The sequence below is a fragment of the Phascolarctos cinereus genome, unplaced genomic scaffold (genome assembly GCF_003287225.1).
Source record: "Phascolarctos cinereus isolate Bilbo 61053 unplaced genomic scaffold, phaCin_HiC Scaffold_3;HRSCAF=262, whole genome shotgun sequence".
In the NCBI taxonomy this organism is placed as follows: Eukaryota; Metazoa; Chordata; class Mammalia; order Diprotodontia; family Phascolarctidae; genus Phascolarctos; species Phascolarctos cinereus.
Window position 1 is genome coordinate 108,993,107 of NW_027555736.1, and position 25,146 is coordinate 109,018,252.

General features: G+C 36.9%; 1 protein-coding gene across 5 annotated transcripts in view; it reads right to left on the reverse strand.

Moving 5' to 3' along the window:
- The window catches only part of BTRC (beta-transducin repeat containing E3 ubiquitin protein ligase), a 193,904-nt gene that overhangs the window by 30,454 nt on the left and 138,304 nt on the right, over positions 1-25,146 (reverse strand). For 4 of the 5 annotated variants that reach the window (XM_020966967.2, XM_020966949.2, XM_020966957.2 and 1 more), the window contains 2 exons: positions 10,610-10,841; positions 2,526-2,712 (listed from right to left, as the gene is read on the reverse strand). In XM_020966967.2, the coding sequence (XP_020822626.1) occupies positions 2,526-2,712; positions 10,610-10,841 (419 nt within the window). Of the gene's footprint in view, positions 1-2,525; positions 2,713-10,609; positions 10,842-11,495; positions 11,837-25,146 lie in introns of those variants that run through there. The other variant, XM_020966972.2, reaches the window with a different exon arrangement.

Here is a 25,146-nt window from a genome sequence, read left to right on the forward strand (position 1 = left end):
AACATCAATCATGACAGGGAGAAGGGGAAAATGCAGAAATGGAAGCAGCACTGAAAAAGTGATTTTATGTTAAGAGTAATATCATGCAGACTCTTGATGTGATGATCAAAACAGTTTTAATTTCATGGGGGTACATCAAGTTAGGAGGGATGCAGCAGATGTAGATGTAGAGGCAGCAAGATGTAGTGGAAGTAGAGGGAATCAAATTAGAACCCTAAAAGACAAAAAGAGCAGGAATAGGTTTAATCTTCTGTAGTTGGAAAGTCTGTAGGAGTAGCAGCCATATAGCTGGTACTGAATCTTGGTTGACCTGGATTTCATATCTTAGAAAAGGCACTAAACACATTTTCCAGTGAGCATGTTTGGCTGCAACTATAATTAAAATAGTTTTACTCAGGAACAGACCTAAATACAATTATTAATTATGTGAAGTCTGCTTTGGGTGTTTCCCACTTCTCCTAGTGACCTGTTTTTCTTCAAGCTTTTTCTGGTCCTTATCCTAATGAAAACGTATGCATTCACATTGAAATGCCAATAACTTAAAATAAGTTTTAAAGTGTTATTGCTTCTAGTGGTATGAACCTAAAAGAATGGGAATGAATTTCTAGTTGTGGAACTTTTAGTATTGGCAGTATCAGTACACTGGAAGCAACCAGTACTTTTGTGACCTTATCAACTGTCCATGGGGTATTCTTGGCAAAGGTACTGGAGTGGTTTGCCATTTCGTCCTCCAGTTTTAGGCAGAAGTTCAGTGACTTGCCCAGGCACACACAGCTAGTAAGTGTCTGAGATAACATCTGAACTCTGGTCTTTCTGACTCTAGGCTCAGTGCTCCATCCACTTCACCATCTAACTACCACTAAGCAACCGACTACACTATACCAAAAGAACTGAGGGCAGGGATGAGTTCATTTTTTGCTTTCCAATTCCAGGGTCTAGAACAATAACTACCTTGTAAATAGTAGGTAGCTTAATAAGTAACTACTGAATGGAATTCCCTATCTGACAGACTGATCCTGGTGGTACTGATGACATCTTTGTAAAAGTTATTATAGGACTGCGTTTTCATTTGTGTTATATTATGCAACATTCAAATATTTTCTTTTCTTTTTTTTTGGTGAGGCAACTGGGGTTAAGTGACTTACCCAGGTTCACACAGCTAGGTAAGTGTTATGTGTGTGAGGCTGGATTTGAACTCAAGTCCTCCTGAATCCAGGGCCAGTGCTCTATCTATTGCGCCACCTAGCTGCCCCCTCAGTATTCAAATCTTTGTTGCCAAATAATAGTGTTACTTAGGAAAACAAAAGCCTCATAAGAGTGATATTATGGGAGCAAATATAAAATCTTAATAGAAATTAACATACCTTTGGTTAATGAAATTTTTGTTTTTCAAAAAAAAATGCCTAGAAATTTGCCCTTGGTAATTTTGTTTTGGTGAGGCAACTGGGGTTAAGCGACTTGCCCAGAGTCACACAGCTAGTGAGTGTTATGTGTCTTGAGGCCAGATTTGAACTCGGGCCCTCCCGACTCCAGGGCCAGTGTTCTATACACTGCGCCACCTACCTGCCCCTGGTAACTGGTTTTATTGGAAATTTTCCTGACAAAGAGAATAAAAGAACCCTCTGAAATACCAATGTGTTTAAATACTGAGTTTCAACCACAAAAATACCTACATGTTTCAGAAATATTCTTGGATGAGCCTTTATGTTTAAAAATATTCCTCATAGTCAATAATTTTTCATCTTTTTATGATACAAGATGAATAACCGATGGTGCTGATTTGGAGACATGTGAGAACACATATGTTTATACCATTTTTTATATCTGCTAAAATGCATGAGGTGCCATTTTTATCTTGTTTATGAAATATTTATATCTGGCTTTCTTGCAGTCAATTTCCTAGAGATACCTTTGGACAGAAAATTATATATGGATGATTTTCCCCAAAGCAAGGAAGTTTTAAGAAAAAGTTAGTCTTCTATTATGGAGCAACTTGAAGTTTTAGTGAAACGTCCTCTGTTTGAAGTTTCTGAGCCCATCAGCCAGATAATCCCCCTGAAACAGTATTAAGTTATGAAATGAGATTAAATTATGAAATATCCTAAGAAAACCAGAATCAGAAGATCTAGCTTCAAATGCAGCCTCTGTCACTTAATACCTATATGACTTTGGCCAAGTTACTTAATCACTTTAGGACTCAATTTTCTTATCTGTAGAATGAGAAGGTTGGATTAGATGACCTTGGGTGTTAATGTAAGTTGAGACTATAGAATATCAGCTAAAAGGGAAAGCTGACTCTTTATTCTTATTTGCAAGATTTCATTAGCTCTACTTTACATAATTTAAAGAGTACTGGGCCAAGAAAAATTATCGAACAGAATGAGAAAAAACATTTACTTTCCTATTTTTGCTACAAGCAAGCTGGGCCACTGGGCCACGTATTAAGAGGCACCACCTGGCTTCCAATGGCTATAGATGCCCAGTACCTGAAGCTCTGTAGTAGCAGGAAAGTTGAAAAAGCTCACCATCCTCTCCGTTCTGCCAGGCCTCTCCACAGAGAGTCTGTCCTGACCATTCTCTCGATGAGTTTTTTCCATAACATTCCATCTGATGTCACTCGGTACCACTCCTTGCATACAAGTTCAGCAGCACACAGTGATTTGGCATCCAGGTATGATAAAATGTTCTCAGCAATGTGATCTAAACCTCGAGCTATGAAAAAACACAACCACAATGGGAGTATGAAGTGATTTCCCCCCACCCCCACCCCTTTCAAAAGGTCCTTTAAAGACAAAACTGCATTTGGTCTACTGTAAGGACATGTCATTGTCCCTAGTGTGGTCCAGTTTCTCTCTGAAACACACGGTTGGATAAAATGAGTGTTAATAATTTTTCTATAAGGTTACAGAAACAAACAGTATTTTCCATCTTTCTTTGGATAAGGGAGTTAAAGTTAACAACCAGCAAAACCCTCAAGACATTAAAAATAAAAAGGAATCCAGAAAGCAATACACATCTGTCTATACGGATTTAAGCACTAGGGGATGGGGATGTTCTATGGATGGCATCTCAAACTCTGTGGTACAGATCCCCAAAATCTTTATATTAGGGTCATTTCTCATTTTTTTCTATAGCAGCTCAAAACCTCTTTTGTAAAACATTAATATTTAAAATGTGCTAGGGGTAGGGGTTGCATATCCAGAGAAAAGGGTTGGTATGCTTTGTACTGTGGTATTTGGGACAATAAAGAAGTAGTAAGAGGTGGGGAGAGATAGAGAAAATACAGGTGCAAGTTAAGGATGCCCTCTTTAAGAAGCATAGGTGCAGGTCATGAGCCCAGTTGACAAGACACAGCCCTTCCATCTTTGGAGACAAACTTTAGTGGAGAGGAGGAGGAAGAGGGAAAAAATGTTCAAGGAATATGTGGAGTTTTTTTTAAGTATGCACAGAAAAGTAGTTTCTTTGTGTTTTAATAATACCACTATAAAACAAAAGAAGTAAATGACTAAAAATGAAAGGACAATGGATTACCCCCCTCCTCTTGAATACTTTCTGAATTTCTGTGACACTCCCTTCTCAAACCTCCCATCACTCCCTGTCTTTCCACCTTTTTAGCTTGAGAACCTTGATTCTTCTTTCAAGGAAAAAAACTGAGATCATTAGCTGAGAGCTCCCTCTTCTTTCTTCTTCATCTCACATCATCACTACAATGTTTTCTGCCACCATCTTCTCTTCACTTCGGTTTCACTCGAAGAGAACATGTTCAAGTGATCCCATTTCATTCCACCTATTCCTGTAGATTGTTCCCTCTATCATCCCCACTCTTTTACTTAAGTTTAATCTCTCCCTGTTTCCTGGTTGCCTCCCTACTGACTACAGACATGCTCATCTCTCTCTCTCATTCTTAAAAAACTTCACTTGATCCATTCTTCTCTGTTAGCTATTGTCCCATATCTCTCTTTCCTTCCCTGGCTAAACTCTTTGAAGTCATCTATCATTTCCTTTCCTTTCACATCCTTCTTAATTTTCTACAGTCCAGCTTCCAATCTCATCAATCAACCAAAACTGCTTTCTCCAAAGTTACCAATGATCTCTTAATTACCAAATCTAACGGTCTCTTCTCAATCCTCATGCTTCTTGACCCTCTCTGCAATCACCCTCTTTCAGGTTTTTGTGACACTATTTCTCTTGTAGGAGAAAACCTCTAAGGAGGTTTTCCTTCTAGCTGTCTGACCTGCTTCCTTTTCAGTCTCTGTTACTGCATCTTCATTTAAGTCATGCTTGCTAAATGTGGGTGACCCCCAGGGCTCCGGCCTGGGATCTTTTCTTCTCTCCCTCTATATTATTTCACTTGATGACTTAATTATTATTTCTATACTGAGGTTTCTTAGATCTAATTAATCCAGTCATAACCTCTCTCCTAAACCTCCTAATTCACATCTCCAACTGCCTATTAACATCTCATACTGATGTCTCATAGACATCTTAAACTCAACATGACCAAAACCAAACATCTTTCCTCCCACACATCTTCACTTCCAAATTTCTCTATTACTGTTGAAATCTAGGTGTCATCCTTGATTCTTCATTCTCTCTCACCCCCATAGCCAAGCTGGTTCAGAGTCCTATTAATTTTGCCTTCATAACATCTTCATACATGGCCCTTAGAAATTATATTGCCTCCTTTTTTCCCCTACTCTTTTTGATCCCTCCCTTTGCCTCCTCACCCATTCTCCTGTAGGCCTTCTTCCTGAGAAACTACAGGAGTTATTTTCCTTTTACTGTCAACCTTTGACTTGGTTAGGGTACAACACATATTCTTCTTATTCTTCCTCCCCTCTCTCCTTTTATGCATCCTCCCATTCTGAAGTTTAGTTCCACAAAAAAACACTGATTCACCTACAGGCTTGTGTTGGGAGGTCTAGACCATGATGTTTCAGGCCCGGTTCTCTACCATTACTTCTATTTGATTTCCACTTTCAATCTTGTCTCCTTGTGTACTTTCAGAAAGAAATCTCTTCATGGTCTTCTCTGATTATTTAGTTGTTGTTGTTGTTAACCCCATAGTTGTCCTTCTTTTTAAAAAGATTTTCGTCCTTTTTTTTTCTGAGGTAATTTATTTTGTAGACTGTGCCTTCCTTGGTTGCTGTATTTGTTCACCTTGTATTTCTGTTGTCTGGGGTATTTGAAAAGCATATAGTCTGCTCAGGTCTAGTTTTCTTTGTAGGAATGCTTCAAATGCCTTTTACTGAATATTCATGTATTTTTTTCCCATTAATGATTAGGCTCAGGTTTCACGAACCTCACCTCCATACTTAATAAACTCCAGTGGCTTCCTAACACCTCCAGGATCAAATACAAAATCTTGTTTGGCACTCAAAGCCCTTTGTAAGTGAGTCTTGTATCTCCATGTTTCTTCCCCCCACCCCCCACTCTTTGATCCAATGACACTGGCCTCCTTGCTGTCCTCCATGCCTGGAATGCTCTCCCTCCTCATCTCTGCTTCCTGGCCTCCTTCCTTCCTAGCCCAACTTAAAATTCCACTTTCCCCAGGAAGTTTTTCCTTAACCCCTCTTAATTTTAATACCTTCTAAATCAGATCTATCTATGGTCATATGAAAAAATTATCTGAATTACCACTGATTGGAGAGATGAAAATTAAAACAACTCTGAGGTACTACCTCACACCTAAAAGATTGGCTAATATGACAGAAAAGGAAAATGATAAATGTTGGAGATGTGGGAAATTGGGACACTAACGCATTGTTGGTGGAGTTGTGAACTGGTCCAACCATTGCAATTTGGAACTATGCCCAAAGGGCAATCAAATCTTTGATCCAACAATCCCACTAGTAGGTCCATATCCTGAAGAGATTTTTCTTTTCAGACAATTCCAAAAGACTCATGATGGAAAATGTTATCCACATCCAGATAAAGAATTGATGGGAGTCTGAATGCTAATTGAAGCATACTATTTTAACTTTTTTTTTGTTTTCTTGTTTTTTTTCCTTTTGTTTTGTTTCTTTTTTCATAACATGACTAATGTGGAAATATGTTTTACATGATTGCACATATACGGCCTTTATCAGATTGCTTGTTGTCTTGGGGAAGGGGATGGAAGGGAGGAAGAAAAATGTGGAACTCAAAATCTTTCAAAAAATGAATGTTTAAAATTGTATTTACATGTAATTGGGAAAAAATTATTAAATTGAAAAATAAAATAAATTTAGAAAAGAAAAAAATTTAATGTCTTCCCTATGTTCATTATTTTGTACTTATCCTCTATATAGTTTGTTTGTTTGTTGTCTTTGCCATTAGATTATAAACTCCTTGAGGTCAGGGACCTTCTCTTGACTTTCTTTCTATCCCTAGCACTTAGCACAGTGTCTGTCCTGTAGCAGGCATTTAATGAATGCTTACTAACTGACTAGCTTGGGCTGCATCTTGAGCTCCTTTGCTTTCTGGAACACATTATTCCATTCTTTTTTGTGGTTTCTGATGGGTTACTCAGATTTCCTTTCCTTTATAGTTGAAAGCTTTTCTTGGTTGCTTGCAGAATTTGTTGTTTGTCACTGAAATTATTCAATTTAACTACTATGTGTCTTGGATTTCCAGCACAGCATTACCCCCCCCCCCCGGCCCCAAGAGAATATGTATTGGGGGGGGGGCGCACGCGCTAGGCAATGGAGTTAAGTGACTTGCCCAGGGTCGGTCACACAGCTGATGTCAAGTGTCTGAGGCCATATTTGAACTCAGGTCCTCCTGACTCCAGGGCCGGTGCTCTGTCCACTGAGCCACCTAGCTGCCCCTGTGAATTCTTTCAATTGGCATTTTGTTCTTTTTGTTGTTCAGTCCTTTTCTGTCACATCTGACTCCTCATGACTCTATTTGAGGTTTTACTGGCAAAGATAGTGGAGTGATATGCCATTTCCTTTTCTGGCTCATTTTACAGATGAGGAAACTGAGTCAAACAGGTTTAAGTGACTTGTTGGGGTCACATAGCTACTAAGTTTTGGAAGCCAGATTTGACCTCAGGGAAACAAGTATTCATGATTCCAGGCCGAATACTCTATCTACCATATAACCCAGCTGTGCAACACTTTGTTCTGGGACACTTATAATCCTTTAATTGTCTCTTTGCATCTGGTCCTCAAGTTCAATATGTTTTGCTTTGATAGAGATCTTTTGCTTTCATAGAGATGTTTTCTTTTAATACTATTGCCTTTTGCTTCTCTTCTCCAGATTGTGCTTTACTTAAGGGAATTTGGATTCAAATTATTCTTTTTTGTTTCTTTGGTGAGGTTTGCTACTATGGATTCAAGTTTTTCTGTTCTACTAATTACTACTGCTGTACAGGTCATAAATTCTCTTTTCACAATTCATATTTCTCTCTTAAACTATTTGGGAACATCTTGCTATAGTTCTATGCACACTTGGGAATGCACAGGGTTCTCTGCCTCATCAGGTGTTGGTTCATTTTACTTTGTTTTGCAGTATTTATTATAGGATGTCTGAACTTGTTTAGATGATCTGGAGGTCATATTCCCTTTTTGTTATTAAAATCTTCCCTATTGATATATCTGCTCGTGCTCAAGGTCTTTAACAAAGTTTTATCCCAAGATCTTTGTCAATCTTTTCCCTTAGTGCTCACTTTCTTACTCCTTCCCCCCTTGATGGCTTTTTCCCCAGGGGTTGGACCCTGAGCTATCTCAGACGTCCTACCTATATTGGGGAACTCAAATTTTGCCAGCCTTGGTCTCTGCCCTAAATATCTTCTGGGGCAGGAGAAGAAAGAAATGGCTACAGGTGGATGCCAGTCTCCCCCTTCCTTTTTTTTTTTCCCAGGCCTGGTGGAACCTCATATAGGCTGCCTAGTTCCTTCTTTTCTGGCTGAGCAATGAAGCATAGTGTGCTGCCATGATCCAGTTCCAGCCAGAACAAGTTTCTGGCTTTTAGTTTCCCAAGTGCAAAGGTTGGGAGGGTGGAAGACGGAGATAAATTCTGTTATAAGCCCACGAGTTGGTTTGTACAGCCCTGCCAGAGCACGGTGGCCAGTGGGAGGGAGATACTGACTGTACTCATTAAGGATTAGCCTTCTCTGCTGTTAGATCACTGGGTTGTTACCTTCTTAGGGTTCTTGGTGTCTTCTTGGGTGGAGTCAAACTCAAATAGAAACAAAGGCCCATTACATATTAACATTGTGTTTTACTGTTATTTGTATTTATTCTGTTAAATATTTCCTAATTACATTTTAATCTTGTTTGGGCCATACTTGTGAGTGTGGTAGGTTGTGTGTCTGAAATTTCTTGCTTAGATTATAGACACAGCTGAACTTGCTTTATCTCCACATAATCCCTACTTTGGAGAGGTTTGAGAGGATGTGAGTATTGGAGAAAGTGTGTCCAATCTAGTCCCTCATCTTATTGGTGATGTGACCTGGAAATCTCCTCCATGTTCAATCAGTTGTCATGTCTTATGTATTTGACCTCCACAATGTATCTCACATCCATCCCTTTCTCTCTACTCATTAGTCCCCTACCCCAGTTTATATCCTATCTGGACCATTACAATTACCTCCTAACTAGCTGCCTTGCCTCTAGTCTCTCCTCTCTCTAAGCCTTTCTTCTTACAGCTACTAAATGACATCACCAACACCACAGGTCTGGTCATGTCATTCCCCTTTTCCAGAAGCTTCAGTGGCCTATTGTCTATAGGACAAAAATGAGATTCCTCTGGTGTCTGAAGCCTCTTACAATCCTGCTCCAACCTATCTTTCAAACTGCATTTCCATCACCTTGCCACATGCACTCTCCATTCCAGCCAAACCAGCCTACCTGCTCTGCTCTTTCCCTCTTTGCACCAGCTGGTTCTCCTGCCTGGAATGCTCTCTCTCTGACTTTTGGCATCCCTAGCACCTTTCAAGGCTCTGCATAAATGTCACACGCTTCACGAGGCCTCGCCTGAACCCCATTGATTAGTCGGTATTATTGTTGTTGTTACTCTTTACTAGAACATAAGCTCCTTGAAGGCACAGACTGTAGCATTTTTTCTTTGTACCCTTAGTACTTGGCCCATAATAGGTATTTAATAAATGTAGGTTGTTAAGCTGGCCAATAATTTTGGCGGCACCACAGTGACAAGTGTGAGAATATTCTGTATGTATATGTGTTTAGGGTCATTTCTTTTTTTTTGTTAAACTGGATAGGCCTTGCCATTAAAATTCTTTACCACCCATTCAATCCTAATCTGTACTGAGGCCTCTGAAGAATAGTTGCCTATAAAAGAGTATGGTTGCACTAATAAACCTTCTCTTGGCTGCTGTTCTAATTCACAAGTGAGACAGAGACATTCAAAGTTATTTCTCTTTACAGGTCACATCAAAAGCTTTCTACAGACTCATAGTTCAGCAGAGCCTCTTCTTTCCCAATTTCCTCAGGCACAAACGTCTACTAAATAAGAGAAAGAGAACAACTAAGCTTCATTCTGTGTATTTTTTCCCTCTGGATCATAAAAGCAAGTATGCATAAACACACTCAAGATCAACCACCAATCAAACATGTTTAATACTACTAATTTTGGAGGTCAGTAAGAACCTATTTTCTATTTAATGAGAGATAAATTTATAAATTTAGCACTAAAATGTTTATTTTCAAGATATGATTAAAATATATTTGCTGGAATTTAACTTTTGGGGTTGAAAAACATTTTCATATAAGATAGATTCTTCAGGGTAATTAATTCTATAATGTAGTTGAAATTTATTAAGTCTTTTCCATATTAGTTTCTCTTTAAGAATTGATTTTAATGTAGTCACAATCCTTATATTTACCTAAGAGAAGCATTTCCCAAAGTAATAATGCCTTTCTGGTGTACTAGATTACTACCATTAAGCACTTAGAATAAAAGGAAAGAAAAAAAAAGATTTCTAAGTCTCTCATAGCCTACATATTTATATAGTTTTTCAATAGCTATTTGGTTACTAAGCACACTGAGGTTGTAAAACTTAAGAGTTTACATATTTAACTTCATAACAAGGCTCCTGAGGTACCCATCTAAGATTCTCAATTAAAAATGTTTCCTATTCAGTCCTAAAATTTATACTGGTTGCTGATCAAACTCATAAAAATAAATTATTAATATACAACAAATACAATTTGAAGCCAAGATTGCTTATAGATATGCCAGACAAGACATCTCTTAGAAAAAGTTCTATTTGGGTAGAAAGGGCTATTTTTTTTGTGGTGAATGATGAGGGCACAAAGAGGTCAAAGAGGATGAAAGGAACATTATTTAAAAATTTTTATTTTTATATGTTATATTTATATAACATCATATAAATACATCTTATCAATATTTATAAATATATATTTATTACATAAAATAATTGTTTTGAAAATGTTTCTTTATTATACTTTTGCTTTGAGATGACTCAAATAAAAGAGACCAGTATAAAATAAGAATATATTAAAAAGAGGAAATGCCTAGACAAGAATCAATACCATTAGAATGTTATCAGATGTTATTAATGTTACGAAAACTCTTCTTTAAGAAGCGGCAATAGAGCCAAACCATAGAAAAATGTATGGCTTACAAAAACCAGTTGACCTACCTGGCAAGGCAGTTATGAAATCTCTCTGTAGCATGGGTTTGAGGTATGAGTTTATGTGTCCATGCTGGTAGTGACACATCTGAGATATGAGATGTTCCACAAATTCCACCTGGTCAGACTCTGACCACTGTTCAAAATATTTGACGCACAGCTCCTTCTCCTTTTCATAACTTGCAGAGAGTTTCCTTTGCTTGGGTACAATCATGCTGGAGGTGCCATTGGCAAGTTTTGTCTAAAGAAGGGAAATAAAAAGAAACACAGAACATTAACAAGTAAAACTCAGAGGAAAATTTTGGAAGGCCTACACTAGGCAAATGCCAGAATGATACATCTTATCACATCACTCTGTTAGTGATCAGATACTACTACACGCTGTCATTGTCTAGAAGGGCATGAAAAAGATCATACCTAAATATAAAATTGCCTGTACTGCTATATGTAACAAGCTTAAGAGAAACCATATGAAGCAGGCCATAGAAGACACACACGTTTAGAAAGTATCATTTTGTTTTAATCTTTGTGTCCTCAGGACACAAGAGTAACTACTTGTACACAGCAGGTATTTAACAGATGTTTGCTGACCTGGGTTGAAAACACTCTAATACTCATTTTCTTAGTGGTAAACACCAGCAAGAAAACCTTCGGGTAAAGAATGTCCAATGTATATACTAGGCTGTGCTGAAATTTCTAGTAACTTTTAAACAAAAACTCAAATCCTCTTCATTAAGTTATCAAAACAAAAAAGCCTCATTATTACTTTTATGAAAATCCCATTTTTATACTTTAAAAGTTCTACAATTTTGTCAATGTGAAGATTCTTTCTACTGATTTAAATAGTAGACAGTTTTATGTTTGCTGCAGCTAAAACAGATGATCATCTAGAGACCTTCTGGTGATGAGTCTCTCTGAGCTGCTCCTCAAAAAATAGATCCATTCTGTTCCTACGTTGGGTATCTAAATGCTTTCAAATTTCATCACAATGCTTGATAGCAAATAGAGGTGACTCTAGGTTCTCACAGGCTATGATGTAAAGCACTGTAAGCTGTGGCCAATCCTTTCATCAATATCACATACAGTATTAAAAACATTTTTATTAGAAATTTGCCTTCAACATAAATCATCTTTGAAGAAAGCCTGACTTTCTTTAGATCCGACCTGCACAACCTGGTAGTAGGTAAGGGCCAAAATTAAAATAGGCTAAACTTCAGGATGCAGGTAGGTTTTTAGAGGCTCACTTTCCAAGTACAGGTATAATTAATGATTAAATTATTTTGCAAATAAACCATATTTTTAAAAAAGAGAAATTTCAATTTATATCACTTACATTTATTACATAAGATTTTTATTTATCATGAAATCACATTAATGTTAAAAAAATTACTTTGCTAAGCAATACAACTTTTAATACATCTTTCAGGTTTTGTTACTGTTTATATTTAGTAATGATTGAAAACACTGAGAAAAGATACTGCTCTTGGTCTTCTCAGGCTAGAAACATACTGACAGTGGTTGGTTGCCGCAAGTCACATGACAAACAGGAAAGGGTGTGCAGTGGAAACCCACGTGACGGGCACAATGGTGACTAGTAAAAGGCAGGTTAAGTGGGATATGGGCAAAGCACTGTTAAATCTTTACTTTCTTTTACATCCTATACATTTTTTGCAGGCTGCCCAAAATCCTTTGGTGGGCCACATGCAGCCCACCTTAGATTACTGGTATTATCAAACAACTTTTCAAAGTTATTTTGTTAGTTCTTTGGCATAATGTTGAAGGCAACCCTAATTTTAGGGTTTAGAGGAGATAGCTGCTAAAGTATAGTTTACCTGGCCACAGAGGAAGTAAGTAGAGCCAAGAAAAACAACATACCCAATGGCTACAACAATGTAAATGGAAGAAGCAATAACCACAAAACAATGAAAAGTGAATGTTGCAAAATTACAAAGAATAAGTATGGCCTCAAGGCAGTTGGTAGCTCAGTGGAGAAAGCCCAGGACCTAGAAGCAAGAACACCTGAGTTTAAAACTAACATCAAATACTTATTAACGGTATAACCCTGAGTAAATCACTTAACCTCTGTTTGCCTCAGTCTCCTCATCTGTAAAATGGAGATAATAATAAGCACCCATCTACCAGGGATGTTGTGAGGACCAAATGAAACAATATTTGTAAAACACTTAGCACAGTGCCTGGCACATAGTAGGCAGTATATAAAGACTTATTTGCTTCTTGCCCTATCTCCCTTCCCCAAAGGAGAGCTAAACCTTCTCCGATTCCTCTGCAGAGGCAAGAGGTCCATGAATGTGGAAAATTGCATATATTTTCAGACTTTTTCAATGCATTGATTGGCTTTACTGATTTTTCTTCTTTTTTTTTCTTTAAAATATATTTTTTGCTACATGGGATAGCTTTTTTGGGAGGAGGGAGGAGAAGGATAGTGGAAGAAATTTGGGTGATGTAAAAACAAAAGATATCAATACAATAAAACTTTTTTTTAATAAGGATGTTTGCATCCCAGACCATAAGTTCCATGAAAGCAGGGACCATGCCCTATCTAAACTTTTTATCCTTTCCAGACCTAGTACAGGGCTACACATATAGTAGGCATGTAATAAGTGATTGCTGAATGAAAGGGAAATTGAAAAGGGAAAACCTGAGAAATGTTAGATTAAGATTTACAGTTAACAATATGGAGAGTTATATAATTTTGTTCATGTATCAATTTTTTCCTTACAGCCCAAATTTCTTATTTTACCTCTCTTTACATACATGTCTTCTGTTCTTTAAAAGGCAGAATGGATATGATTGCTGTTTGGTGCAATCTAGAATTCACAACTGCTTGATTAAAACCAGTTCAGAATAGGGAATGTTAGTAACAAATTGCCAATTTAAGAATTATGCTGCTTATACTTCAAACTAGGTATTTCTTTACCCATAGGGTTATACCTTGGTTACCAGCCATCAGTGTCATTAACAAATGAAACTATTTTGAGATTTTACAAGCTTGTATGAGTGGAAGCACCAGGGAGACAAGTTCAGGATATACATTCACCTGTGATGAACAAGCTAAAGCATGACTCTTAAACAAATGAACAACTAGTTTCTGAAAGTGAATTAACTGAAGGTGAAGTTATTAATTTACTAACAATTCCTTCCATCTACCTAGCACTGGACTTTTAGTCATCCCATCCTCAGGACTGCATATATGCTCTATAAGATGACGTGATGCACATATCTTAGACCTAAACCTACTGACCATTGCAAATTACTCAGTCCTACACATGATCAAGCAGGCCAGTAATAAAGCAGACAGGCTATATTGTTTTGAATACTGACTCATCATTACTTGTATAACATGCCATGTTTTTTATTTATATCTAACAAGAACGGATTAGCTTACTTCAACTTCAACTTCAACTAGCAGTTGCACTTTATTATAAAGATTTCTGGTAGTAAAAGGCCTATAATATTCCTCTACAGTTTCTCTTAAATACATAAAGTAAATGTAGCAAAAAAGCTATGGTCTACAGTTAAAAAATAAAATCCCCAAATTTCAATTTGAGGACTTTTGAAAACCCACCAGGGCAAAATGAAAAAGTTCAGTTATTAAGAAACCAACAGGCTGTATATTAGATTGCGTGTGTGAGAGGGTAATGGTTACCAGAGGTGGTAGAATTGATTTGGCTTCCCCAGAAAAAGCCTGATGACTCAACCACTTGTGTGGAAGTCCCCGGGAAAGCTGACAAACTGCCTCAGCTTAATGGTAACAGTAACTATCTGCTCTGGCTATCAACCCTTTCTCCCTTCCACTATGTATCTCCTCCTCCTCTTTTCTTAAAATCAATATGTAGCTTCATAAAGAAAACAACAACACAGCTGTCAGATAGAGTAAAAAAACTGGAAGTTAAATATTTATATAGCTGTCCTCAAGATCAGGGGTTGGCAAACGCTAGAGGGCCAAATCCCACCAGCAGCCTGTTTTTGTATAGTCAGTAAACTAAGAATTGTTTTTTACATTTTAAAACACAATGAAACTTTATCTGAAAATGTAAAAAACCATGTTTAGCTCACTGGCCTACAAAAACAGCCTGTATTTGGCCACCTGGCCATAGTTTGCTGACTCCTGCTCTGGATAATGCAGTATTCAAAGATTAATATACTACTACATACATCACATTCAAAATGAGCATAGAGTTTCTTCTAGCTGTAGCCCTGCTACCATGAGAAGAGACTGGTCTGGACTGTGACTATAGTACGCTTCTACCACTGTTAAAGAAATGTGCCGATTTTGTGGATTTACAGTAACATACAATTTGGAACAAGAAGGGATTTTAATGTTTATTAAGTCCCATGCCTTTGTTTGACAGATGAGGAAACTGAGGCCCCACAAGGTTAAGTAACTTACTTAAGGTCAAACAGATATGAAATGAGGGACTCATGATGGGGCAGTCAGAGCTGATTAAATGTCATTCAATCATTTAAACACACACTGACCAACTATTACACACAGGCAAAGGTCAGAAAGAATGAAAGGGATTAAAAAAAAATCTAAGGCATGATCTTGTGTCCAAACTCATAATTTAATGAAGGAGCCTATGATATAGCAGTTTGTTTGCAAGATGGAATAATAGAAATAAAAACAGGTAATGGTACCTTTCACAGAACAGAGCTCATTCACTATCTTTTAAATCTTAAATATTTCACATTCATACATTAGCATTTTATAGTTTATAAAGTACTTTCCTAGCACAGAATCACAGTTCTGGAATTTAAAGGAGTTTAGATGCCATCTGTGCCAATCAGCGGCTGAACAAGAATCTTCTCTGGTCATTCAGTTTTTGCCTAAAAATCTAAAATAAGGGGGAACTCATTTCTTCTCCAACCCACTTTTGGATACCTCTCTGACTATTAGGAATTTCCCCCTTAAATTTAACCTCAGTTTGCCTCTTCGAAGCATCCACTAAGGCCAAGGATAACAAATCTAATTTTTCTTCCATTTAACAACCCTATCATATTCAAGATTTCAGTCTCTTCATCTGCAATATTGGGGGCAGGGTGAACTAAATGACTTTTAAGGTCCCTTACATTTCTAGATATGTGATCCTATAATTCTGTATCCATCCCCTAAGTCTTTTCTTCTTTAACAGAAATGTTTTCAGTTCCTTTAGCCCATCTTCATGTAGCATGATCCTGAGACCTTTATTATCCTAATCACTCTCTATAGGACACAATCCAGCTTATCAATGTCCTTCTGGTCTGAACAGTACAGAGTAAAGCAGGACTATTATCTGTCTGGTATTGAACAAAATGCCTTTTAATGTAGATTAAAGAACGAGTTAGCTTTTCTTGATTGTCAATCTAACTCTTGATACCGAGCTTCTATTCTACTAAAATCACAAGATTTTTAAAAGATTAATGTTGTATAGTCATAACTCCCTCACTTGGTATTTATGAAGTCATTTTTTGAATCCAAGTGTAAGATTTTACATTTGCTCCTATTAAATACCATCTTATTAGATTTAGCCCAATAGTGTGGTCTGTTCAGATCTTTTGGACCCTGTTGTGCTGTCTCTCTTGGCTTTGGCTCATCTACAGTTTTGATAAGGATGTCCTAGGAATTAAACAAGGGCTTGCTGACTGACTGATGGACTTATTCCTTTTTCTAAGTCATTAGTGGCAAAAATTATAAAGCACACAGGGCCAAGCATAATATCCTTGGAGTAGCCCACTACCGACTTCTTCTAGTAATGCTTTGAAAAAAATAACTTAGGGGGCAGCTAGGTGGCACAGTGGATAGAGCACTGGCCCTGGATTCAGGAAGACCTGAGTTCAAATACAGCTTCAGACACATAACACTTACTAGCTATGTGACCCTGGGCAAGTCACTTAACCCCACTGCCTAGTCAAAACAACCAACCAAACAAAAAAATTAGGTTAGTCTTTCATGACTTATTGGTGAAGTAGTCTGAATACCACTTCCTCTTCCAAATGTTCACTAACCATTAATGATACTGTCTAGGATTCTACCAGAAATTAAAGTCATTCTCAATGGCCAATGGTTTGTAGACTCCATCTTCATCTTTTTGAAGCTTGGAACAACACTTGTTCTTCTCTGGCCCTCTGTATCTTTCAAACAGGCAGCACAGTTGAGTAGACAGAAAACCAATCCTGGAAGACCGAGGTTCAAGTCTCATTTCATATATGATTTGTGGCTTGAGTTTGGGCAAGTTACTTAACCTCTGAGTTTCCTAGGCAATCTCTCAAAGCTTCAGAACAGATGCTGATCTCCACTGATAGAGTTGCCTCACCAGGAGTTCCCTACACCTATGGAAAAACACAGGTCCAGATACGAACTGAAAAGCCAACTAACAAAATTAATGACAGTGGTCCAGTAATCACAACTCTCTTGGTTCTTTCAGTACAAGTCTGGATGGAAAATGGGAACTGAGAAAGAGCCAAGCTTCATAAAGTATATATGACATGCTTATCAAATCTGCAGATGACACAAAGCTAGGAGAGACAACTACCACACTGGATGACAAAGTCAGGATACAAAAAGATAGGAACAAAGCTATGACACTGACCTGAATCTAAATAAGATGCAACTTAATAAAGATAAATGTGAAATCTTATACTTTAGGCAGAAAAATCAAATTCACAAATATAAAACAGAAGAGGTATTGATTAGACACCAGTTTATCTCTTAAAAACATCTTGAGATTTTAGTGGAATATACGCTCCTAGGCTATCCCCTCACAAGATCTATAAAGAAAGACTGGAAGGTTAAGGCAAAACACTGGATTAAATTGGATATGCAGAAGAAAGGACAATGACCTAAAAGTGGGTTTACATTCTTTAATATTCATGAATTTCAGTTATTAAAAATTAAATGAGAATCTAAAGCAGTAGGTTAATTATTCTTTTCCCACCCAAGTGGAAAAAATAGCAGTTGTTAGAGAAGAGACATGTTGAAGAAAGTGGTATAGGTTTTCACAGAAGTGTACATCAGTTTTCTCTGTGAGGTCATTCCATCAATATTTTAACACCTCCTACAATAAATGATTATGTATTAGGTGAACTCATAAGCATGTCAAATCTGATTAGTAAGTGTAGAAGACAGGGAGGCATCAGAAGAAGGAATGTTCACATTAAATTAACATCTTGAGTAATTTTTCAGTAATCAACCAGGAAACAAAGTTTGCTTTCTTCCTACTTTTTAAAAACAAAAAAAAAATCAGGAAACTAACATATAACTGCCCTAACATAGATGGAGTTATTAAAGATGATAAATGCTGGAAAACTCTGCCAAATATCTTTTTCCTGCTGACTCATTATAAGGAAAACCTTATAAGACTAAAAACATTAAAACAATGTCATCATTGGATTCTTTACTAGATTTTGTGATAGCCAAAGGGATAGGACAGGCATTTAAAATTTTTAAGTTTCAAAGGAAAGGCAGTTGTTTCTTTAGTGGGTTCTCTCATGCAACTTTATAGCTTCCAGGGTGATAGGTTCTTTTGTTCTAAACTAAGAAACTCACAGTGGTTTAATTTACTGCTGCATTATTATAGCTACTAACTACTCACACCTCCAAGGCTGGCAAACTCACTGATCTAGACAGTGCTACCTTAAAAGGATTTTTGTATGGGTCCTAGCGAACGGAGAAAAAAGGGACATAATGTTTAATTATAAGAAATGATTGAAATAGGCACAGACATACCCCGGGTGCCTCTGCACTGCAGCAAGCTCTAAACTTGTTATCGTTAATGGTTTAAATTTCACTGCGCTAATCATTTCAGGACACAAGCCTTTCTTGATAATCTAATGAATTATTCCAACATCCTTCAGCAAAAAAAAAATCCTCCATGACAGCACTAATTACAAGACGTTTTCCCAGTGCTTATGTAAAATATGACAGAGCAGCAGCTTAGGGAATTGCAGAAAACTGCTTCTAATTTCCACTGAGAAACTGACAAACACCTCTCTTTCATCTCTCCCAGCTCTCAAGTAAGATTTAACTTTCTCATTTAGTTAATTACCGAGTGAGGATCATCATTTCCCCGGATCGGAGCGGCACAGAGCCTTTATCGTGTTAACTTGTGAACTTGATCGATGGCTGCTGCTAAAACTTAATAACTTCACCCCCTGGCAAATTGTAAGATAAATATAATAGGAGAAACTCTGACAGTAAAAACCTGCCAGAAATGAGCGCTGTGTTTATGTTTCTTTGCAGGCAGCAAAAAAACAACCGACAGCTTATTACTGGGTGCGTGTTACTTATATTTAAAAGACTCCAGGCAGTTAACTTTCTGCGTACTGTTCAAACTTTGCTCACGAGAAGAAAAAAACATGGAAAGCCTCAGCGAAATCTACAGAGAAGTAGGGAAGCAAAAACGGAGAGAAAAGTAACATAAATTACTAAATCATGATTAGGTGTGAACCCTTAAAATGCTTTGGTATGGCATATAAAATATTCTAGTAGGCAATACAATTTAGAGATAAATTCCTTAAGTAAAAAAAAAGATCCAGAACTTTTCAGGCTTTGTAAGAACTATCACTGGGGCCAATGCAGGAGAGAATTTTGCAGCACTGAAATTTTCTGAAGACCATGGGCCCATGTCTGAAGAATTCAATTAACTGCAGTATTCCTGGATCTCTGGCATCTCAAAAACCCCCAGGGCTAGAAAATCATTCACTGACTACACTATTTAACTCTTTCAGTGCCTTTCACTACTGTGAAAAGTATCATGCAGCCAAGAATATTCAGTCTAAAATCCTGTTTCACTTTTCCTATCCAGATTACCATTCTGAGACGGTTATAACAGCAGTCTTTTTGTTAAATGTGGATGTGGATGCAAGAGTTTAAAATTTAACTGAGGTAGAACTAGTGTCCCTGGCCTGGTATCCATCTATATAACATTCTAACTAGGAAACTAAGTTTTATGCTTTTCATGGTGAATGGCTAACAAGGATGGCAGATATGATAGTCACCATAAACAAATAAATTCAACCTAAGCAGAAATGAAAACCAGTAAAAGAGTGCTTTGCTTAACAAAGACCCCCTATGGCTATTTATAGAATATAATAGCCCAAAAACAACCTTGCTGCTAAGTCTTTAAATTTTCAGGCTTGCTTACCCTAATGATGCAAATGGAACATAAATATTAAATCTAAGAGCTTTCTCTAAGGCTACTAGACTAGAAAAAGGTGACCTGGATATCTGCACAAGGCAGGTGTGATAGGGATTCCAGGGCCTATCTTACTGGATACTATAACATGTAGATTGAAATGAGTTAAGGATAATGTTGGTGTCTAAGAACCACATAACATCACCTTAGTGGGCCACCATTTTATTAACTTACAGGTCAGAGAATGGGAATACTGGGCATTCTACACTTACATTCACTTACCTAATTTGTCAATTTGTTTTGTTTCTCTTTATCTTCAGGGAGGAATGAGCCAATTATTTCATAGACATTAATCAAACTGTGTCTTAGGGAGTTAGTACCATATCTTAAACTATACTATGAAGCCATAAAAATAAAAATGATTTGATACTGGCAAAAAAAAAAAAGGAGAGGTCAATAAACAGAATTAAGTATACAACATATAGAAGCAAACAGATACAGTAGTGTTTGATAAACACAAAGACCCCACTTACTTGGGGAAGGACTCTTTTTTTTTTGAGAATTAAAACGATTTTATCTTAAGTATGTCAAGGTAGCAACACACTGACAATGATCACTGGAAATCATCAATAGCTTCAAGGTGGGGACAGCTTTTATAGGTAACTAAGACAATTTAGATAGGTCTATCTCAGCAAAAGAGGTTGAGCCACTGCATCTCAGTTTTTCCCTACGGTAGCAAGAACGTGACAATTTGTAGATAGGGGTATATGACAAAAAGCAGGTGATACAAAAACTGCAGACTTGGTGTCTCCTTTCCCACTAGAGCCTTCCTCAGCACTGTTTGATAAGTAGGACTGGGAACAATGGGTAACTCAGTCAATATAATTTTCAATATGATATACATGCCATTAATATTTTTCCCCCCAAATAATTTAATAATATCTTATTTTTTTACAATTACATGTAAAGACAACTTTCAACATTCATTTTTTGAAAGACTGGAATTCCAAATTTTTCTCCCTCCCTCCTCCCCAAGATGGCAAGCAATATAAGTCATACATGTGCAATCACGTAAAACACATTTCTACATTAAGGACTCCTTTTATTAAAAACATGCTAAGAAAGCTAGACCGAAGTCTGACAGAAATTAGGTTTAGACCAACACTTTACACTATACACCAAGGCAAGCTCCAAACAAATACATGACATATATAAACACATCACATCATAAATAGAGAGCAAGGTTAGACCTTTCAGATGAATGGATAGGGGAAGAATTCATGAGTAAACAAGTGACAGAGAAGATCAGATAAAATGGATAATTCTGATCATATAAAATTAAAAAGATTTTTTTTTGCAAAAGTTTAATGTAAAATTAGAAGGGAAACAAGTAACTTAGGGGGAAAAAAACCTTTGCAACAAGCTTCTCTGATAAAGGTCTCATTTCCAAAATTTGTAAGAGGCATTCCCCAAAGACAAACAGTTAAAAGAAATATATGAATGGGCAATTTTCAAAGGAAGAAATTCAAGCTATTAGTAATCCTATGAAAATGGGCTGTAAATCACTAATAATTTGAGAAATACAAATGAAAATAACTTTTGAGGCCCTCCTCCCATACCTATCAGCCTGACAAAAATGACAAAAGAAGAAAATAACAAGTGTTAGGAGGGCTGCTGGAAAACATGTATACTAGTGTACTGTTGATAAAGCTATAAATTGGTTCAGCCATTCTGGAAAGCAATTTGGAACTATCCCCAGAGAATTACTTTGCATACTTTACTTGAATCAACTATACCACTATGAGGCCTAAATAGTGCCCCTCCCCTCCCAAAAAAATCAGAGAAAGGAAAGAATCTATATGTATGAAAATATTTATAGCATCTCTTTTCATAGTAGATAAAAGATGGAAACAGTGGAGCAGGGGAGGTATTATGTTGTGGAATGGCTAAACAAACTGTGATATATGAAAAAGAATATTATGATGTCATGAGGAATGATGAAATTGATGGAAAAAGCCAAGATTTTTATGAACCAATATAGAACAATGTGAGTGGAACTAGAAGAACAATTTATACAATGATAACACTATAGAGGAAAAACAACTTTGAAAGACTTTAGGATTCTGATCAATTTAATGATGAACCACAAGGCCAAAAAAATGAAGATGAAACATATTACTCAACTCCTAACTGAAAAGTGATAAACTTAAAATGCATTAAGAGGCACGCATGCACGCATGTGCTTGGCTAATGTTGGGACTTCTTTTGTTGGACTATGTAACTATGGAGTGTGGGATTTGTTTTTCAGGTATTTAAAAAATTTTGCTCATGTTTCTTTGAGCAAAAAAAAGATATAAGGAGGAGGACAGTGGGAAAGATAGATTTAAAAATTACTTGTTATTGAAAAATAAAAGTAAAAAACTAATGCAAAAAAAAAAAAAGGAAAGCAAATTGGATGATCCAGGACCACTACTTGGAATATAGTACCCTGACCAGTGACAGCTACAGTGAGATAAGGTCTTAGCTTTCTTGGCCAGCAAGTATACTTCAGCAGTCTTCATGATTACCCCATTCACTTGTGAATCATGAATCACACTGTGGCTACAGAGGCAAACAATATGGCAGTTAAATCAACACATCAAAGTTAAAGCAGTTTATCTTGTAATTGTCAAATGAATGTCACATCTTAGGCACAATGGATCTAAATTCAGTTTGATTGGGTATGACCCAACATTACTGACAAAAGGAAAGAATATAAAAATGATTAACTTTCCTCCTGTTTAGATTCCTTCTCCAATGTCATCAAATTCATTATAGCAGGCAAAATTATGAACATTTCTTGTAGAAAACTTAAGAAAAAGAGCTAGAAGCTGGTTTTGGAGGGTCAGAATTACATGCCAATGTTATTGTACCTATAGTCTATGACAAGTCTGGGTCCTTAAAAGGTAAGAGGACAGAAAACATGAGTACATAAAGGACTAAATGTTACTAAAACCACATTAGTTAAGTGGAACAACAGTAATGCTTGTTGGACAAACAGCTCCTCTCCCACACTGCTAAACAATAAATATCAAAAGGGAGAGGAGATGAAAAACTATTTTCTTAAACCACTACTTAATGTTTCAGGCAGGCTAATAAAATTTAATTGTCCAGAATCTGGTTGCTCTTTCTGTATAACTTTCTCTGATAGAGGTTGCTCATCTGGATGTTAAATGATGTTAATATTACCAAAATAAAATTTCTGTGATGGGAGAAAGTTTAAACTAAGAGTTTTGTCTCCCCCACTATATCCTCCCTTTGCTTAGCTTTATGAAGTTTACTTCTCCTATAAATAATAGTGAAGGAACCTTTGGTTGCCAGAGGAAAGTACAAAAGCCTTGTTGGACTATTTTTATTCAGCAGAACCTGATAATACATATGAAAAATGAAAAAAATATTTACGTATAGTGAAAAAGAAAGATCTTCCTCTTTCTAGCACCTCTGATTCTCATTAGAACAACAACAATAACAAAACAATCCATTAAGGAAGTTTAACACCTAGGCAGAACTTGCTCACTGAAGAAAGCTTTCGAAAGTGCACCTTAAACCAGGATTAGAAAAAGAGAAGACGTGGATTGGTGTTTCAAGAAGCCAACTCAGCTTTCTACAAGAAATTCAGCTCTTTCCAAATGCTTGTTAATGCATGTTAAATGCGGCAGGAAATAATCCTTTGAGGCAGGCAGCACAGGACTCTCTGAGCTGCACTGAATGAAGTAAATGACTTGTGACTTCTCAAGTCTTGGTTATCTGCAGGTAAAACTTTAATAACCCTTGGAACATCAAGGGACTGAAGTCATTTCTCTTTGGAATTCTTGTGTAATTGTTTTCTTAATTTATCCAGGAAAAACTTGGTTTGGATATAGCACGTTTTTTAGAAGTAGAGATTAAAATAACTTGCTCAAATTCACACAAGTTAGTATGGCTGGGACTAAAACCCCCAATGTACCCTATGCTACTGACTTTACAGATTTTCTGGAATAAAGTGTGGTGTTTTTCTCTTCACCAAGTTTATGAGTAGAATATAGTACAGATGCCCAATGACTAAAACTTTTACTGATAAACTTAGAGAGCTCCCCATAAGTATAAACACTACAATGCTGGCTTAGCACCACACTGAAGACAACGTTAAATGTTAGCCTGAAAGCTATGTCAGAACCTATTACAGAATCTTAACAGTCGGAAGTGATTTCAGAAGCTACCTAGTTGGACCATGGTGAAGGAGTTAAGGTACTCCCTCCTTCACCATAATCCACTCTACGATATTATCCACAAATGGTAACCCAGACTTTACCTGAATGTATTCAGTAAGAAGCAGCCCAGTGCTTCCCTCTAATAGTGAGAATTTCCTTCATATCAAACTTAAAAGTTTGCCTCTCTACAATTTCTGCCACTCTTCCTTCTAATAAGATGATCTTTGAAATAATTGAAGACAGCTATCACAGTCCGTCTCAAGTTCTCTTCTCTTCTCTAAGATAAACATCCCCAGCTTATTTAAATGACCCTCATGTACAGCACCTTCTCAAGGAATTTCACCACCCTCATCACTGTCCTCCAGACACTCTATAGTTCATCAATGTCCATTCTTAATTACTGCTCAAAGCTAACACAATATTCCATATGTGGTCTGACTAGCACTGAGAATAGCAAGCCAATTAGTCTTGAACATGATAACTCTTTTAATGCAAACCAAGAACAAGCTTTCTTGGCATAGCTGATACATATTTAGCTTGTGGTCCACTGAAACCTCCAGATCTTTTCCAGGCAAAATGGTGATTAGATATATATGTGCTTCATTTTGCGTTCATGAAGTCGGTTTTTTGAAATCAAGCATGAGTATAAATCAAGTACAAGACATTTGTCCAATGTGTTAGCTAGCCCTCCCAGATCTGTCTCATTTGCACATGTGATAAGCACACCATCTTTTTGTTGCTTAGTTGTTTTCAGTCATGTCCGACTCTTAGTAATACCTTCTGGGGTTTTCTTGGCAAAGATATTGGAGTGGTTTGCCATTTCCTTTTCCAGCTTATTTTACAGATGAGGAAACTGAGGCAAATAGGGTAAAGGGACTTGCCCAGGGTCATGCAGCATACTGTCTAGTCAATAGTAAAAATAAACAGCACAGGGTCAAGCATAGATCCCTGGAATATTCCATTAGTGATCTTCTTCCAAAATGATAGTTAATCATTAATACTACTCTTTGGATCTGGACATTTAATAAACTTTTTATTTCCTTTACTATTACCTAATCCACATCTTTTCATATTTTCCACAATAATAGCATTAGAGACAGTCAAATGATTTGCCAAAATGAAGAAAAACTGTTATTTACAGCTCTCACTGGTCTAGCAATCTAGTAATAGTGTCAAAAAAGGA